The sequence below is a fragment of the Ammospiza caudacuta genome, chromosome 3, assembly GCF_027887145.1.
Source record: "Ammospiza caudacuta isolate bAmmCau1 chromosome 3, bAmmCau1.pri, whole genome shotgun sequence".
In the NCBI taxonomy this organism is placed as follows: Eukaryota; Metazoa; Chordata; class Aves; order Passeriformes; family Passerellidae; genus Ammospiza; species Ammospiza caudacuta.
The window spans coordinates 106,920,773-106,939,063 of NC_080595.1; the positions used below are offsets into that span (position 1 = coordinate 106,920,773).

At 38.0% G+C, this 18,291-nt stretch overlaps 1 protein-coding gene across 1 annotated transcript in view; it reads right to left on the reverse strand.

The window, feature by feature from the left end:
- Positions 1 to 866: 866 nt before the first annotated feature.
- The window catches only part of GPR63 (G protein-coupled receptor 63), a 28,433-nt gene continuing 11,008 nt past the window's right edge, over positions 867 to 18,291 (reverse strand). Inside the window, exons 2-4 of the mRNA XM_058802183.1 lie at positions 13,875 to 13,960; positions 9,300 to 9,377; positions 867 to 6,284 (exon numbers count right to left, since the gene is read on the reverse strand). Of these exons, the coding sequence (XP_058658166.1) occupies positions 4,883 to 6,142 (1,260 nt within the window). The 5' untranslated portion in view covers positions 6,143 to 6,284; positions 9,300 to 9,377; positions 13,875 to 13,960 and the 3' untranslated portion in view covers positions 867 to 4,882. The remainder of the gene's footprint in view (positions 6,285 to 9,299; positions 9,378 to 13,874; positions 13,961 to 18,291) is intronic.

Consider the following 18,291-nt stretch of genomic DNA (forward strand, 5'->3'; position numbering starts at 1 on the left):
GCACTGGGTGAGAGTTTTGCTGCCTCCACAGCTTGCCCAGGGACCTCCCCTTCCTCCTGCCACCACTGTACCCACCTGCTGCAACAGAGTGGTGCAGAAATAGCCACCTTGGGGGGATGGGGGGGCACCAGGAGAGGATGAGGGAGGAAAAAGTGGCTGTTGCAGAGGTATGGAGTCTCAGAATGAGGCACTTCAGCAGCTGAGCACAGCCATTTTCAAACAACCAGAAATATCTATCCCCTCTCAGGCACTCTTTGGGGACATGTCTTTTTTCATTTAGAGAAATTACTCCAGCAGCATTTCTGCTAAGTCATCGTCAAGCTGAAAGTTTTCCCCAAAACAGCTGAGAGCTTTTTTCGCTCTATTAATATGAGGAATAATCCATCACATACAGACATGAGCACTTGAATCATAAAGGTCACTGTCTTGTGTTGATATGAATCATGCCCTGCAGTACTACTGTCTGCTTTATTTATTGCACAGCAAGATGATCTTAATTACTTAGTGCAAGCTAAAAGGTGGGACACCCAGTTCAGGTAGTATTTTAGGAAAGTTACTTCCTTATTAGGCTCTCTCTCTGCTGGCTGGACACTATTCCAATTATTCTAGATATCTTGACAGTGTCTCACAAAAGAGCATTTTGCAAATGCTTTATGCAAGAAACATTTTGGCTTAAACAAAACCCCCTATATCAGGAAATCCTGGTTATTTCATAGACAGATAAAAGAAGTGTTTGAAATTATGCAGGTAGGCATTAAATACAAGAAACAAGTTCATGTACTAACAAGACAGTCAATTCTAAAGTCTTTTGCCACATTTTTGGGAATGTTTATGTTTATTTTCTCTTTTTTGTTGTTTCTCAGGTATTTTCATGGGTGTATTATATACAGAAAAGACAATGCAATTCTACTTAACAACTTTTTTAAAACAATAATTCAAGGTTTCTCCACATCAGAAAATGACTAGCCAAAAAAAAAATAAATAAATGAAACCAAAGTAGTGGCAAAGTAGTGGCTCCTGGAAAACCAGACTTAAGATATTTCTCACCATTCCAACCACAACAAACTTGTGCTCTGAATTTTTTGTTTTCACACTAAAATAAATAAAAATCTCTTTCAAGGAAGGCATTGTTGAATGATTTAGGAATTAAAAATCTCAAATGGGTTCAGAAAGATCACTGAAATCTCACAGTTATTTATGCATATGCCCAAAATAAAATATAAAAGCATTAAGCATACAAGTGAAAAAATAGGGACAGAAAGCAGTAAGAGGCAAAACAGTTTTCTTCTCTATATACAGAAATATTTTTACATAAGTAACAAGAAATGTCAAAAATACACAATTTTGAGTACAAAAGAATAATTTCAGCAATAGATTTGTACAATTGAGACCTGTGTAAGCAGCATGCTTTGACTGAATGAATTAAACTGCAACATACTTCAAAATACATTCATTTAAATCCTCCATACTAAAGATGTCTGAAAATAGAACATGAGGGAATACAGATTAGTAATGACTATCATCTCTGGAGAGGAAGAAAATAGTAATTTCCCTTTAAAGTCAAGAAGGATCAGTCTGAGTTTTTAAACTGCTTGGTCTTGGTCAAGACCATTAAATTGCCTCAGGAGACCCATTCTGCCAATATGGATGTGTTTTAACATTACAAATCTCAGTGAGGTTATGCAGGATTCTTGGCAGGATCACAGACAGCAAGACTGAGCAGTTCAGAGGTCTTCAACTTGGTCCTAGGACTTCAGCTGTAATTATCAAGGCACTGCTCTCGAGACAGTACATAGACACAAGAGCTCAAATGATTCTGTAAACACATAATTACCCTGGGGATACTTCTACACCACACCTTGTTTCTTTTTTTGAACACACTTTTGTTCACTATATGCTTTGATCGCCTCAAAAAACCTGGCAAGTGTGAATACTGTATCTCTATAGAAATCACCTCTGAATTTGGGCCACACAATTTGGGTTTCTTTTCTCCAAGGATCAGCAGATGCAGCTTTGACCAGAAACCTTGTTACAGTCAGTGTAAACAAGTGCTTAATTACCAAGACAAATTAACTGTCTGATGTTTGCAATTTATACTTCACAGCCAGTACATATCAGAGATCACAAAAATTCCACAAAATGTTTTTCCCTCTTCCTTCAGGAATGTAATTTCATTAATTTTCCTGTATTGCTCATCTTCTTTCCTTCTTGAATTACTGTGTTTTACAACATTCAAATCTCTTGCCTCATAGAGCTGGAAGACAGCAAAAATACCTGTTCCTGCCATTTAGAAAATGTACACTCTCACTCTGTTACATTAACTCTAAGCAGAATTTTGCTGCTTTCAGAGATAAACAGGTATGACAGCTTTGAAACAGAAAATTCATACTAACCAGGTCATAAACTTGTGCTATCAATGTAAATGTAATTGAAAAATAAAAGCTTTACTGCAAAGACACACTAAAACATTCTGCTTTATAGTGGAACTCCTTTAGATCAGAAAAATCTATACCATCATCAGTAAAACTGACAAGAAAGGGAAAGCATGGCCATCAATAACACCACCACTGCCAGATGCCTTTACACGTAATCCACAGTCTCAGCTGGCAGTTTGTTAGTTTTTTTAAAATGAAATTACAGAATTCAAAATTTTTCCTTTTATACTCCTAAAATTTAACAACAACAGCTTTACCAATAGCTATCAATGAGAAGAACAGAGCTAACTTAGCTTAAATTAGTTCTTTATTGAAGACCTTTAAAAAAAAATCTGGGATTGAACGCTTTGCTGCTGTCAGGAAGCAAGAAGTCCCTGGACACCCACATAGGACATTTCCTTCATACACACATGTACTGTGCAGACACACAGAAGCAGATAAAACTGCTATTATTTTTGCTCCTCTGGTACAAGAACAACAGAGAGCTCCCCATGCTTTGGGGCACTGAAAGACAGATGGAAGCAAAAGAAGCCCAAACCCTAGCTCTTGTTCTTCATCAATCCCTCTGCTCTCGATCACAGCCCCAAAAAGCTGATTCTGCAGGTATTCTTCCCAGCCCCAGAGCAACTGGGGATCTGGCTCCAAAGCCCAAACCTAAGTCTTAACTTTACTTGTCTCACAATAAATATTTATTTAGCTGATTGAAAAAAAAAAAGTATCTGAGTTTGGTTTGCTCTCATCAAGGAAAATCCTTGTTTTTCTGCTTTCCAGGAGGATGCCAACACAGTCTGATATTAATCAGAAAGGTAGTTTGGCATTTTAGGGAGAGAAGCTGATGCCTAATAGATGAGAACAGTGAGTAAATCCTTGAGGCAGCAGCCACTACAGAGACAAAGAGGTAATGAAAAAATCAATGTGAAGTAGTATCAGAGGGAAAAGGGGAATTTAACTTACATCCCCAGCAAACTCTGCTGGCTGACTGTTATAAGGGGTAATGGCTGAAAGAGTGTAGATTTAGAAAAGATATAGGAAGAAATTCTTCCATGTGAGGGTGGCGAAGCACTGGAACAGGTTTCCCAAAAAAGCTGTGGATGTTCCATCCTTGGAAGAGTTCAAGGGCAAATTGAATGGGGCTCCGAGTAGCCTGGTCTAGTGAAAGGTGTTCCTGCCCATGGCAGGGGTATTGGAGCAGGATGATATTTATGGTTCCTTCCAAACCAAGCCATTTTATGATTCTGTGACTGTTTATGGTCTTGATCCAATACTTAAATTGCAAAACACATCAAGAACTCTTTTTCTCCCAGCAATTACTATGTAGACCAAATGCTAACCTCAACTATGGTTCATTTGCTATCTGTGTGCTGGTTTACCCTACTATTTCTACTCCTACTCCAACAAATGCCTGACAGCATGATTTCAGCTCTGTAGAGCACACCTAGCCTTATATGAGCTCCAAGCAGAAACAACCTTACACCAACACAGTATAAATTGCAGGCCCAAAAATCACTATTTCAGATAGGTTTTCAGGCACATCATGAGGTTTGGATGACTTGTAATAGCCTCAAGTACCAACTGCAGTCACCCTTTACCCTGTAACAATTTTAACACAAACACTATTCTTCTAAACCATATGTGAGCCTAAATCTCAGGTTATAGTATTTTTCTTTCTTTCTCTTTCATTCCTCTGTTTTCTCCTTCTAAGTCTCCTGATAACTGAGCAAGTAATTTTGATCAATTGCTAGAAAACGAGAAAATCTACGACTGTACACATAGCTGTACCAACATAAATCACCATCCTAGAGCTTACATGGGTCTTTCATTGAAATTCACCAACTTAACAAATAATAATAAGCAATAATAATACATCTTCAATACAGAACAAAACATTCAAATGAACAAACTATATAGTAAATTTTGTAAAGTGCACAAAAATATTAATGGAAATATTAAAAAACCAGGATTTTAATGTTACCATGAAAACTTCTGAAATATCATTAAATTAGACAGAAATAATCTAATGAGACTTTTTGGCTCTAATATACTGGCAGACAGCAGCAACAATTTTCCAAAAAATTACACCAACTAAATACACTGTATCTTAGCAGCATAAAAAAAAGTTCCTACAATTAGGTAAAATTGCAGGCCTAGTAAGCATAAACCTGACAAGATGTTCCAAATATAGTTTTCATTAAAAGAATGGATTTCCATGGAATCCTAGAGGTAACATTTGTTATTCTGCTTACATTGTATTCTGGTAGTAAACCCAACTATAACCAATCACATTCCCTCCCTCTATCTTCCCAAAATTGCACAAAGTACTAAAAATTTAATCAAGTTATAAGATATGGCCACACTGAAAAAGCCATATGAAACAAAACAAAACTCAACCCAAAGCCTAAAAGCAAATTATCCCAGCAAACAACAATCATTCTCAAACAACTGCAGTTTCAAACCACCGAGCGATGCTCCCCACACACGTAGATGGCGCTGGGCCGGATGCGCCGCCGCGTGTGGCCAGGGAGCTGTGGCAAGAACTTGAAGAACCTGGGCATCAAGTCTAAGCATGCATCATGAAACTTCTTAATCCTCCAGTAGTAAATCAGTGGGTTCAGTGCAGACTTGAGGTAGCAGAGCCAAAGGAGCCAAGTGCTTATCTCAAAAAAGTTGTGCTTGTAGTAGAAGTGGCTGTTGAACGTGGCAATAAGGCTGTAAGTGGTGAATGGTGCCCAACAGACTATGAAGACAAGGAACAAAATCAGGATGGTTGTGAAGGCACGAGTTTTAAAGCTCATATCAATATTCATCTGGAAAGGTCTCTGTAAGCTCATGAGACCAAGTTTGCTGGCCTGGCTGAGACATATGCTATCAGGGTGGCTATGGATACGAACTGCGTTGTGGCGGACAGTGTTGAGTATGCCCATAAAAGAATACAGCATTACCAGGAATGGAATAAAAAAAGCAATTAGCAAGATAACTATCACATAGGCTCGGTAACCTGGGCTTGTAGAGTAGCCAAAAACACACTGAGGTGCTCTCGAGGGTATCTGCAGATTAGGATTCCCTACTGATAACGGAAAAGCAACAACAAAGGATGCTGCCCAGGAAATCACAATAAGAATCTTTGCACGGTAGGGGTTCAGTTTATCTTGCCTCTGAACTATGATAAGAAATCGGTCAATACTAATAATAAGAAGAATGGCTACCCCCTCTACGACAAAAAGCCAGAAGAACATGGCAGAAACTCTGCAAAATATATCCCCAAAAATCCACTGAGTGGTAATGATTGTTATCAGAGCAAATGGCATGTTCAGCACTGCCAGCAGCAGGTCTGCAAAAGCCAGGCTTGCTAAGAGGATATTAATTGCAGATCTCATAGCTGCCTTCTGGTAGACCATCAGGCAGACAACAAAGTTTCCAAGGAAAGAAACCAATAGGATAAATATCATAGCAGCAGAAAGAATGATCTGGAGTGGCAAACTCAAGCTCCTGAAAACTTCTTGTGACGGCAGGGTAGCTGTGGTGTTTACTAGGAAAGTACTTCTCTCAGTGGTGAGCACAACACCTGAACCATATCTCAATGGCTGCGTTGTGCCACTACGAAGCAAGAACTGGGGAGTGGTAAAATTCGTATAGGCATTTTCATAAACAATGAAAGTAGCATTTGAGGTCCCAGAGTGGGCCAGCGTCAACATTGCTGAGAAAACCATTGCTTCAAGAAAAATGAAAGCAGAACCAAAGGTCTTCAAGGCATTTCATCTTGTTCAGGCAGTATTTTGAACTGGACATTTAACAATCAAAATTCAAGGTTTGAAAGCATCAAAGTTCTTAAGTTCACGTCAGTATTTCCATCTGAAAAAGAAGAAAAAAATGTAAATACACAATATAAAACTCTCTGAAACCAGTGGTAACCTAATGATTGCTCAGCTTTCCTTAATAAGAATAGTATCCTTAATATATGTTTACATTTCAGGCAGACACAGTTTACTTAAGCACCAAATATAGGAGTCTTGTAACAGTTGGCCTTTCTCTCATAGGTCCTACTCCTGCAGTCCTGCTGATACTGCACAATACTCTCAACTCATCATGCTTTTTTCTACCATAACCAAGGCTGGAGAACTTTTGTGCTTGAAACTTTACTGATTAAGAATTAATAAATCAAAAAAGTATTTTTATTTGAATCTTGTAATTTTTGAACTAACTTTATTTTGTTTTGAAATTGCCTACAGATAGAAACTTTAATAACATTTCTAAATAGCTTAAATGGTATCAGTATATTGCCTATTTACCTGCTTGGTAAGTACTCAAAGCCTATTTATCCAAGTTATTGCACATAATACGGAATTCTTAGTTCCATGTCAGTCATCCACATCAGACACCTCAGGAAAAACATGCAAAATATCCTAACCTGTAATTATGAAATAACTTGTCCACAGGATAAACGAATTTTTCAATTTGTTTCACTTAGGGGCTGACTCACATTCAGGTACAGGAAATCATCACTTCTTTGGTTACCACAACTCTTCCACTAGCAGTAAACTTTCTTGCTTCCACTGCTCTGGGCATGTTTTTGTTAATTCATCTTGGTATCCCATATAACTTAACCATGTGCACTCTCTTTTTCCTTGTAAATCTAATTCCCTCCCTTGTGATTATAGCTATAGAATGGTTTGGACTGGAAGGGTCTGTAAAGATTTTCTAGTTTTGACCCTCTGCTCTAGCAGCAACACTTTCCACCAGACCATGTTGCTCAGAGCCCCATCCAACCTGGCCTTGAACACTTCCAGGGATAGGACATCCCCAACATCCATAGGCAACCTATACCAGTGCCTCATCACAGTAGAGAATTTCTTCCTAATATCTAGTGTGAATCTCTCATCCTTCAGCTTAAAACCATGGCCATGGCCTGGTGGAAAGCCCCTCCCCAGCCCTCCTGCAGGCCCCTATAGGTATTGACACAATCCAACATTTCCTTAGTTCCAAGCACTGTCTTGTTGCACTATTACTACTAGTATTGTATTGTTACATATATTTGTATGTACATATTCTTAACAAAGAAAATGCAAAGGAGTTGAGAGCTCCCTCACCTTTTCAGTGCTAGCTTCTCCCCTTTGTCTTGGACTACTAAATTAAACACTCTCAGAGCACACTGACATTTGATCAAGCTGGAAACCAGGAGGATTCAATGCCCTTTTCAAAAACAATCACTACACCCAGAAACAAAGTGGGCTTCACCTCATTCATTCTGGATGACTGCAATAGTCCCTTCTGGCTGTTTTCATGTTTATCATTAGAAAAGGGATAAAGGCATCTTCAGAGGGCAATCTCCCTCCTCCATTTCTGCACATGATGACAAGCTTGTTCTACTAACACAAGCAGCTTAGGGTAACACAAACCCTGCCCACAGTATTTATGCAGGTTCTGTTTAGTATCAATATCAGTCAAAAATAAAGGGAGAAAGGAATATTTTTTATGAATTTACACAAGAACCACATGTTTTGTGTAGGATAAAAAGTAGGATACCTTTTGCTGGATAATTCTTCACCAACAAACAAATTAACTGTAAGACAACAAAATCTGATCTACACCCCCAGTTTGGACTTCTAGCAGTCTGAAAGCAAGCCTGCTCAGGTTGCTGTCAGGAATTTATCAAATAAAATCAACACTATGACCTGTTCCTTTCATCCCCTGACTATGTAAGCCCTATCACTAGATGATTTTCAGGACCAGACTACCATCAGCATTTTTATTTCAGATAAATGATTACCCTCTCTGTGTCCTTTAACTTTCAACGGTATCACAAAAGATATTGTTATAAACATCCTAATTTAATTTACTCTTGTAGTGGGCTGATCCTGGCTGGACACCACATGCCCACAAGAGCTGCCCTTTCACTCCCTCTTCAACTGGCCAGGGGAGAAGAAGTATTGCAAAAGGCTTGTACGTTGAAATAACAACAGGGAGAGATCACTCACCTGTTACTATGACAGGCAAAACCTCAACTTGGGGAAATTAGATTAAATTATTACCAATTAAATCACAGTAGGGTAATGAGAAAATAGAGCTAAATCATAAAAACAGCTTCACCTCATCCCTCCCTTCCCTTCTTCCTGAGTTTAAGCTTCTGCCTAATTATCTCCTCCCCACCAGCAACACAGTGGGACAGGGAACAGGGACTGCAGCCAGCTCATCACACGTTGATTGCTGCCCTTTGCTCATCGGGGCAAGACTCAAACTCTTGCCCTCCTCCAGTGTGGATTCCTCCCATGGGGGACAGTCCTCCATGAACTTCTCCAGTACAGTCCTTCCCACAGGCTGCAGTTTTTCTTGAACACTCACATGTGGGTCCCTTCCACTGACATTTGCTCCATGGGTCATAGAAGAAGCTTCTGGCAGCTTCTCACAGAAGCCTCTCCTGCTACCAAAACCTCATTACACAAACCCAATAGAGTCACACAAGTTCCACTTTCTAGAGGTCTTATTGCTTGAATGAAAGTTATAATTTTATATTCTGTCCTATTATATTTCAAAGATTATATAACTCATCAGAGTTACATAAAGCTATGTACATTGACATTTTGCAAAAATGACCAATTCCATTACCTTAATCCTAGATTTTTCTTTCCCTCCATTCTCTCTCTTTATATTTTATTTTTACACTAACTCCTTTAGAGAAAACCTCAATGTTAATTACAGGCTAAAGCATATATACTAGCCAAAGCTCTTCTTTCTTTGATCTATATAAACTTTCCCTCTACTAGTCTTCTTTAACTTTTTAGAATAAAGTATGTAACCAACAGGAGAAAGGTTAACAGAACTTTCCGGAATAAACAATAAATAGTTTAACAATGAACAAGAAAATCTCACCCGAAGTTCCACTGAGGTTTATGACTCCACAAGCTGAGAACACTATGAAGGAAAGGAAGCTGTAGCATTCTGCAGGAACTGCAAAAGAACATAAATTCAACAAATAATTCTGGATTTAAAATCTTGGAGCAAGAAAATTACATCCCCAGGGTAGTATCTTTTAGAGCAGTGTAAGCAATAAGTCAGCAAAAGTAACTTCTGTATTTCTGATTGGCTTTGTACAGGTCTTTCTACCAAGGCTCTAAAAGAAACTAATCTGCCCTTAGATAAATGTAAAACCCTTCTACAGACAATAATAAGTTTCAAATAGGAAACAAAAAAAGGGAGTGTTTAGTTTGGTCACCAGAATGATCCTAAAAATAAAACCTTTACTGGGTTTCAAGCTCTTTAATCTATAGAGGAGAAGAGGGAAATGCAAAACCATGACATTTGCTGATGATGAACATGAACTGTTTTTTAGGTCAATTTAATAAAAAAAAAAGGTCAACTATAAAAAGGTACAGAGGGATCTCTCAAGAGCTAGTGGCAAACCAACAGTTTACCCCATAACATTCAGTGCTAGAGATAAAGCTATGCCTGTACTGAAAACAGTTATCTACACAGTAACAGACACTAAACCAATAATTACAATCCAGAAGAAAAACAGATCTTCAAATTTTCATAGTCTGCTCATGAAAACATCAGCTATGTGCTCAGAATTGTTAGCAAAGGAACTGAGAAGAAAACCAGGAGCTGGCTATATACACTGTATATTTAGATACACCACCTGCTACAATACACATCTATGGCATCTCTTCAGTACTATGTTCAGTTCTGCACCACTTGATCTCTATTAAAAAGCAACTGAAAAAAGCTATCATAGAGGTCTACCAAGTTTTTAGTGACACTTTAGGGAAAGTGAATGATTGCTGTCTCTCAAAGCATAAGAACAGGAAAAGTCAAAGAAATCACAAAACACCTCTAGAGATCATCTTCTCCAACCTCTCTGCTCAAGCAGGGCCACCTACTAAAGGGCCACAGTAGAGAAAAATTGTCTCCTGATGTTCAGGGGAATTTCCTGTTTCAGTTTCTGCCCACTGCCTCTATCACCTGGCACCACTGAAAAGATCCTGGCTCTGTCCTCTTTGTACCCTCTCTTCAAGTATTTATAAACATTGATAAGATCCCCTTGAGCCTTCTCTACTTCAGGCTGAATAGCCCCACTTCTCTCAGTCTTTCCTCACAGAAGGGATGCTCCAGCCTCTTCATCATCTTTGTAACCCTTTACTCTCTTCAGTATATCCATGTATCTCTCAAACTGAGGAGCCCACATTTGGAAATTATTATTTCACAAGTAATTATGAAAACACTTGTTACAGGATATTATGGATATCATAGAGCTTCTGTGAATTCAGACAGCATTTGGGACATATTTCATATCATTATACAGATGTCCATGTAGAAAGAGGTGAATCACCCATCTCTCTCTGCTGACTGATTTGAATACAGACATCTGAGCACATACATGGAGTTACTTGACTAGCTTTAAATACCCATAACAGAATTTGCTCACTCAGGTTAATTTTACATCATTATGCCACACAACCCCACACTCTGAAGGAAGAAGTTCAGCAGAGGCTTAGATGATAACCTGTATCATAAAAGCTTTAAAGAGGAAAACAAATCAAACAAAAACTAGAGAAACAACTGCTAATGTTTTATAGTAAACAATCAAAGCTTCAGAAAATACTGCTACATCCTAAATTTTCCTTCTCAACAGGAGCCAGACAAGGGGAGAAGGAGTAAAAGTGTTCTGCAACCTTAATTCAGCTGAAAAGATTGTGCTACCCTGCATTTCTCAAGTCAGTAGCACACAGTATAAAGCAAAGGACAAAGGACCCGCAAGTGTCTATAGTTTATTCCTAACAAACACAGAAGAAGAAAGAAAAATAACCCCACATATGTTCTCTCACCATCCCAGCTGTCTATGCAAGTAGCTACATCCCCTTTTGTGCTTTGTCCCCTCTGTGTGATGTCTGCATGTTTCTCCATGCAGCATTAAGAGAAGAGGAGGAGAATGATCTCATCCAAGCTGCTGCCTGGACCCAGCCTAATGCTCACAGTGGAAAGACCACAAGCCATTTGGCTGCTGCATAAGTCATCAGCCCTATCTTTTCAAGAGGAATGAGAGAGTGAGCCGTGATCACATGTTGCAAAGAAGACACCTAACCTAGTAAGAGAACTGCAGGCTTTGGATCCTGTGTTGCTCCTGTGTTCCTTACTTCCTGATGGCTTCCAGCAGCACCATTCTCCAGGCTCTGTTTATCACCCTGAGTGTGAAATATCTCTGTGCAGTGCACACAGAATCAGCATGCTCAGATATTGGTTTGGATTTACACTTATTTAACCTGCAGGCAATGCTCTTTCTTGGCTATCATCCTTCATGGAAGTGACTGACCAATTCAGCCAATAAACTCAAGAGGTTCCCTTCTATTGCCAGCACACATAAATTTTTCTTTTTTTTCTTCCTACTTAAAGGCCTTCTTCCATGAGCATGTACATGATTATTAACCATGTGCCTCCACCCTTCTTCCTACCCTTCCAACTTTTCCAAAGTTATGTAAAGATAGAAATATAAGATGAAAGAAACCAATAAGACAATTTCAAGCAACAGCATTTCAGTCCTCACTCGCTCTTTGAGAAAGGCAGATCCTGTAATTTCAAGGCCCAGTCCTTGCTGAATGGTAATCACACAGCTTGTAAAAGACAACCATGCTTTGATAGTTTAAATGGGCAAGTCTACTGATGGTCAGGCACTCAAGCAAGAGGCAGATAGGTACCTTTTTGTCCCAGCATTCTCACTTTTGGAACATGTACTCTCACAGATTCTTTTCAGATGCAAAAAAGATTCATACAATCACTTTTTTCAATTTCAGTGCTGAAATTTACTGTGTATGCACATTTTCTCTCAAGCAAGGTTCTCACTCATATACTACTTTCTTTTTATGGAACATAATAGACACAATTATTTCAATGAAGTACATACTTAAAGCTAAATAACACACAAATTCCATTCATCAAATATAATTATTGCTAGAACTATGGCGTCTATTTATAATAGCTTCAGAAGCTAAAAGGTTCCTGTTCAAAATCTGGATAGCATGCTCAACTGGAAATAAAAGATTAAATGTTATATGCAGAACTGACATCAGTCAAAGCCAGGAACTCCAAAAAAGGACAAAAAAGGGAACACAACAGTATCACAATAACAGTTAAGTTTAACACAGATCAGAACACACTATGAATAGCTGCCAAAATGTTCAATGACTTCATAAATTTGTCAGCTAAAATCAAGCATATTTTGGCAATACTGACCACCACCACGATTTCATCCAGCACACAAAAACAATTCAGAAACCTGAAGGCAGCACTGCCTGGTACAGTGATCCTATTTCGTTGGGATATTTTAAGTGGTCCCAGAAGCTTTTGCATGCTTTATAGCTACTACCAATGGTTTTATTTTACAGGCAAACTTCGGCAAAAAAAAAATTTTTACAACATAAAAAACATTTAAAAAGCAAAATATTCTTAGGGGAAAAAACAATAAAAAGAAGCATGAAGGACATGGGCTTATTTTATTTTCAAAAGAATTTATGTGCCATGAGAAAATACTCAAGTATGTGCTCTCTGACACCACGTTATTGTACAAATAAGCCCAGGACACACCCCTCTAAATATGAATCAAGCATTGCTTCCCTTGCAATTAAGCAGAGGCAGGAACATGTCACAATGGAATCCTTTCTGCTAACACCAGTGAAAAGAATGAGTCAGAGCACAAAGCAGCAGGGACAATGTTCTTACTCACCTAAAAGAAACCAGCAGTTTTCAGTTTTAATACCTATTTACATATAACCTAAATTGAAACTAATCAACTACACTGCATGAGCAGATGACCCATAAAACTATTCACAAGAGGCATTACTTTAATTTAGGAAATTGTTCTTTTTTCCACTCTATAAACACTGCTGTGGCAATTTTCATATGAAAGTACTGTGGGAAACAGTCACCTCTGCCTTGGGTCATTTAGTACAATTAATTGGTCTCTCGATGATATTTCCTTATGACCTTCATTCAGTGAGCCATTAACTGTCAAGAAATGTTAGTCATGGTAATCATTATCACTACTGTAAACCACAAATACTCAAAATGTAAAAAATAATTCTATTTTCTTAGCTCTTGGCAAAAATCATGTTCTCAATTTGCAGATCATGTGAAAGGACTTGGGCAGTTCTAGGTTCATTTCTAGTTCTGTCATATTTCCCCTGACTCCTAACTTTTACACCAGTTCAATGGTCACATTAACCATCATCATGATGAAGAGCTGAGCGAATACTGTAGTACCTTGAGTAAACATTGAACATTTTTGAAAACATTCGTAGTCTCCATCTAGTTATTAACACGCAACTAACAAGTTGAAAGTTTCCTAAATTCCTAAATTCTAAGTGAATCTTTGAATTATACATGTAACTGTATGTAAGTGTAGCAAAAAAAACCACAACCCCAAAACAACTCCACACAAAAAAACTCAAAGCATACCAATCCAGACAGGCTCCCATGAAGAACAGCAATCATAAGTCATCTTGTGCTGTTTTGTTCAGCTAATTATTCTCTTCCCAAATAACCTAGAAAAAAAAAAAAAAAAAAGAAAAAAGTGACATTCACATTCAAGACAGGACAAGAGCAGAATAGCAAAATTTTTCCTTTAACAAAACTTTATTTTTATTGGGAGAAGTAGAATATTCTGTGTCTCTTGACAGAAGGCAGACTGCATGCCTGCTTTCTGGCAGAAGGTATAGAAAGGACTAAGGCATCAAAGTTTCATCAAACCAAAGAAATCCTCAGCTATGTCATCTATGGATGGTAACAATCTCACCATTTCATACTAGGGTCTGTCAGGGCTGGAGTAACACATTGTTTCAGGTCTCATCCAGCTATGTTTATTTCACTTGTAGATAAGCACACAGCCGCCAGCTGTTGTAAGTCTTACTGCAGCTATCAAAATAAATTCTTACCCTTAACCATCAGGATTCTGATCTTTAAACCCCTAAAGGAGCTCAAAACAGCAACATTTAAATCTACTATTGAGCATCATAAAGAAGCCAAATAAATTTCCCCCAAACAGTAAAGATAACAGCATTGGACAAAATACAAGAAAACGGGTCTAGAGAGAATAAATCATTAAAGTTTCAATGAAGGATCTCAGTACTTCCTTTATGCATGATTGTACCAATCAATCATCATCACACTGCTAATATACCTCAGATAGCTAAATTATTTCTGCAAACTGGACCTAACACAGCTAAAAACTGCATATTCTATCACGAGTTCATGACAGAATCAGTTATTATCAGATATCATCAGTTCTTATCTGAGAATGTCAATTTTTGAGGTAGCTTTTCCTTATACTCTTAGAAGAAAGCCATAAAAATTCAGTGAGCCTTGAAAACTGAGTTTATGTCACACTAATAGTTTTAAGTGACCTAATTAATTTATAAATATCTATATATTGAAATCTATATCTATCTACATCTTTTTATATACAAAAAGGACAAATATATGAGACACTTTGTATGCTTGGTTTTAAAAGGCTATCCACCTTTTAATTTCTGCAAGAATAAGCTTTAGGAACATCTCCAAGTCACCTCCACACTGGGACAAAAGATATCAGGATCCTTCAGGAACAGATTTCTAAATAAATGATGCACACAGGGGCTGAAGGACAAGCCAGCCAATGAGTTTACAATGGCCTTCAGCAAGGGAAGCAGTAACAAGCTGCACTCTAAGACCTCCCATAATGTACTGACCCCTGCAATCACTCAGTGCTGAGTTTCTGTGTCTGCAGCCAACCCAAAATGGACTTCAAAGACCCAAAACATAAGGGTTGATTTGCCAGACTGGAGTCTGCTGAGACATCTGCCTTCTGCAGAACACATTATCTAGCCACAAGGGAAGCTGGTGTCTGAAAGATTTTTCTGATAATCTATTAATACAAGTTGTTTTCCATGAGCACAAAATTTGGTCTTTGCATTTATTCCAAAAAACAAAGGGGGAAGGAAAACAATTCTCAGATATACTTATATATAAAGAGATAAAACGTAGCTGTTGGATTATAATAGACTTTCTCCATTTGGTTTGTTCCCTCTTTCGTGAGATAAGCAATATAAACTGGTAATCTTCCCTCTTCTGCTTTTTGAAGTGCCAAAAAAGTGAATAGGTCTGCAAGGAGGCAGAAAACTACTGGGAGCCAGGACAAGATTAAATACCTCAATAACCTGTAAGACCTTCCCACCAGACATGCACATCCTCTGACACAAGAGCCATTTCCAATCTCTACTTACATGATCATAGAAAATATTCCTAACTCTCACTAAAATAAAAGTATCTTTAAAATCAATTTAGACAAGCATCTGAAACACCATGATGAACTAGGAAATTCTTTCACTTCTAACTTCCAAGAAGAAAAAAAAACACAAGTACTTTTGCAAAGTAAATCTGGAAAATTTGGAGTACATTGCGGAGCTTGCTGGACAAGATTGCTTTGGGTAGTTTTCTGTTGACATTTAGGGGTTTAAAGTGTTTCATAATGAAATTCCTTTTTCCCCCACTCCATTATAAATTATTAGTCAGGCTTTTTGCTAAGAACAGAGGGGAAAAGCTTCGTAACCTTTGTGAAAATTGAGCGCAAGGATTCCTGACACTGCAAGGAGCTCTACCTGTGGAATTACAACCTTGATGATATCAGCATTTAGACCTGGCAGAGCTACTGAAAGGGTAGTCCTGACCTTTTCCTTCTTCATTCACTCATTCCTGAACCCAGCTCCCCAGTCCCAAAGCAGAAGGAATAAACTGAACTAAAACTGACCCTGGCAAGCAAATTTAAAAGCTTCACATTTCTGGCCTGAAGCTGTGAGATGCTGGGGAACACAGATCAAGGCTTAAAAAAAATCTCTTAGATTTACATACTAAGAGACATTTTAATTTAACAGTCAGTCCTGTGCCACAAGCAAGAACGGTGCAAAACCTGTACTTACAGGTGATCACAGAAAAATCTGCACCTTTGATTCCCCAAATCAGGAGCTGACATTTACAAAAAACTGAAATAGTGGAACTAAAATCACAAAGATCTTACACATAATTAAACTTTAAGGAGTTAACCACAAATACCCAGATTACATTAAAGACTTAGCAAGAGCCTAGAGAAGATCAGAAATATTATGAAATTGCTTTTCAAGTGAGTTGTAATTTTGTTACATACTTTACTGACAATTCTCTCTGTCTCTTAATGCCTAGTCTATAGCCATATTTTATCAAGTTTTTCTAACATTTTCTTAGGATACTAAGTCAAACCACAGGCAACAATGAAATGAAATACTGAAAGCTTACTTCCTTCACAAAAGAGCCAGTCCATCAGAAGACAATAAGCAAGGAAAAAAGTCTGCTTCAAGTCAGAAAGCTTTGAGAGAGTTGTCCTAAGGCTATTTTGGCTTTTCAACTACGGAAACTTCTCCACTATATTCTCTGAGCTCTGTGAAAATGTTCCACCTTCACATACCTTAAGGTAAAGACCTTAAGGCTCCTTGCATTACATCATTCTTACTTCCTCTGTAGTGCCCCAGCATATCCAACATACACTATTGCATTGCCTACTGCTAAAATCAGGGGAAGATTAATTTTTCTGTTCATAGTTTGAACAGCTGTTAGCACACTGTCTTCTTTTGTAAGCAAGGGCTTAGAAAACTCAGCCTATTAAAATGGTAATGCCAGCAGCAGCACTCTACACTGCTGGAATTTAAGCTGTATCTCCCACAGAAACATATCTTCTTGAAACGAAATTTATTTTAACAAAAATTCAGCTCTTTATGAAAAGATGCAGGGATGCTAATGAAAAAGCGATTAGAATGGCGAGATGTGTACACTCTTCACACAGTGTGCTGCTCACAGATTCCTGGGATTTGATTTAGCTCCCAGAGCAAAGCCCTCAGCCCTGCTCCTGCTTTTCCCTCAGGGATTCAGGCCATGCTGGAGCCAAGCTCTGTGCCTGCCCAGGAGTGCTGCTGCTGCAATACAGGTGTTGTGGATCTCACTTCTTGGCTCCCATGGAAGAGATGCCGGTAGCGAGTTAAATGAGGCGACTCCCACTCACAGCATTCTGCCCTGAGAGTGCTCAAAGGCTGCAATGGCAAGATTCAGCTGAGAACTAAGCAAAGATTTACTTTATATGCCTATTTATATAACCTTTTTTCTCATACATATACACACATGTGCATATATTTCCAATAGTTATTATCACCTCTATTCAACCAAAGACAAACATAAAATGTTTCATACAAAAAAACCATCTAAGTCATAAGGTTCCTTTGATTCTTTCCCCAGATTTACCCTGTACTTAGCTTTTAGTCTAAATTAGTCTATTAAAAATCAGCTGCATGTTACAATAGTAACTTCTTTTTCCTAATACAGAAACGGAGAATAAATAAACAATCAAATTTTTGATAGTTATCTGTGTCATCTCATATGATAGCTTCAGAATTATTTTTGGGTCATGTCAGCCAACTGGAATAAAACTTTAAGACAGCAGCTATTTTGGAGATTCAATCATAGTCAGAAATCCATTCACACTAGGAATTAAAAGACAGTTAAATCAAGAGTTCCCATCTGGACACTCTCAGGGTGAGATGACATATTGCAGACATTCAGACCCTATGCAATACAGGCACTAACAATTTCTGTTCAGACCAACAAGCAGGGCTTGTAACATACATCCCAAAGAGATAAAAAAATTGATTACATTTGCAAGCCAAAAACATTTAAATGAGCTAGTCTAATGATTTTTAAAGCACACTTTTTTTTCATGCAATACAAGAGATCAGTACTTCAATTTTTTCCAGGCTTTTTAATCATAAAAATGCAACATAAACAAATATCAACTGAATAATTCAAATCCTTTTTAGGA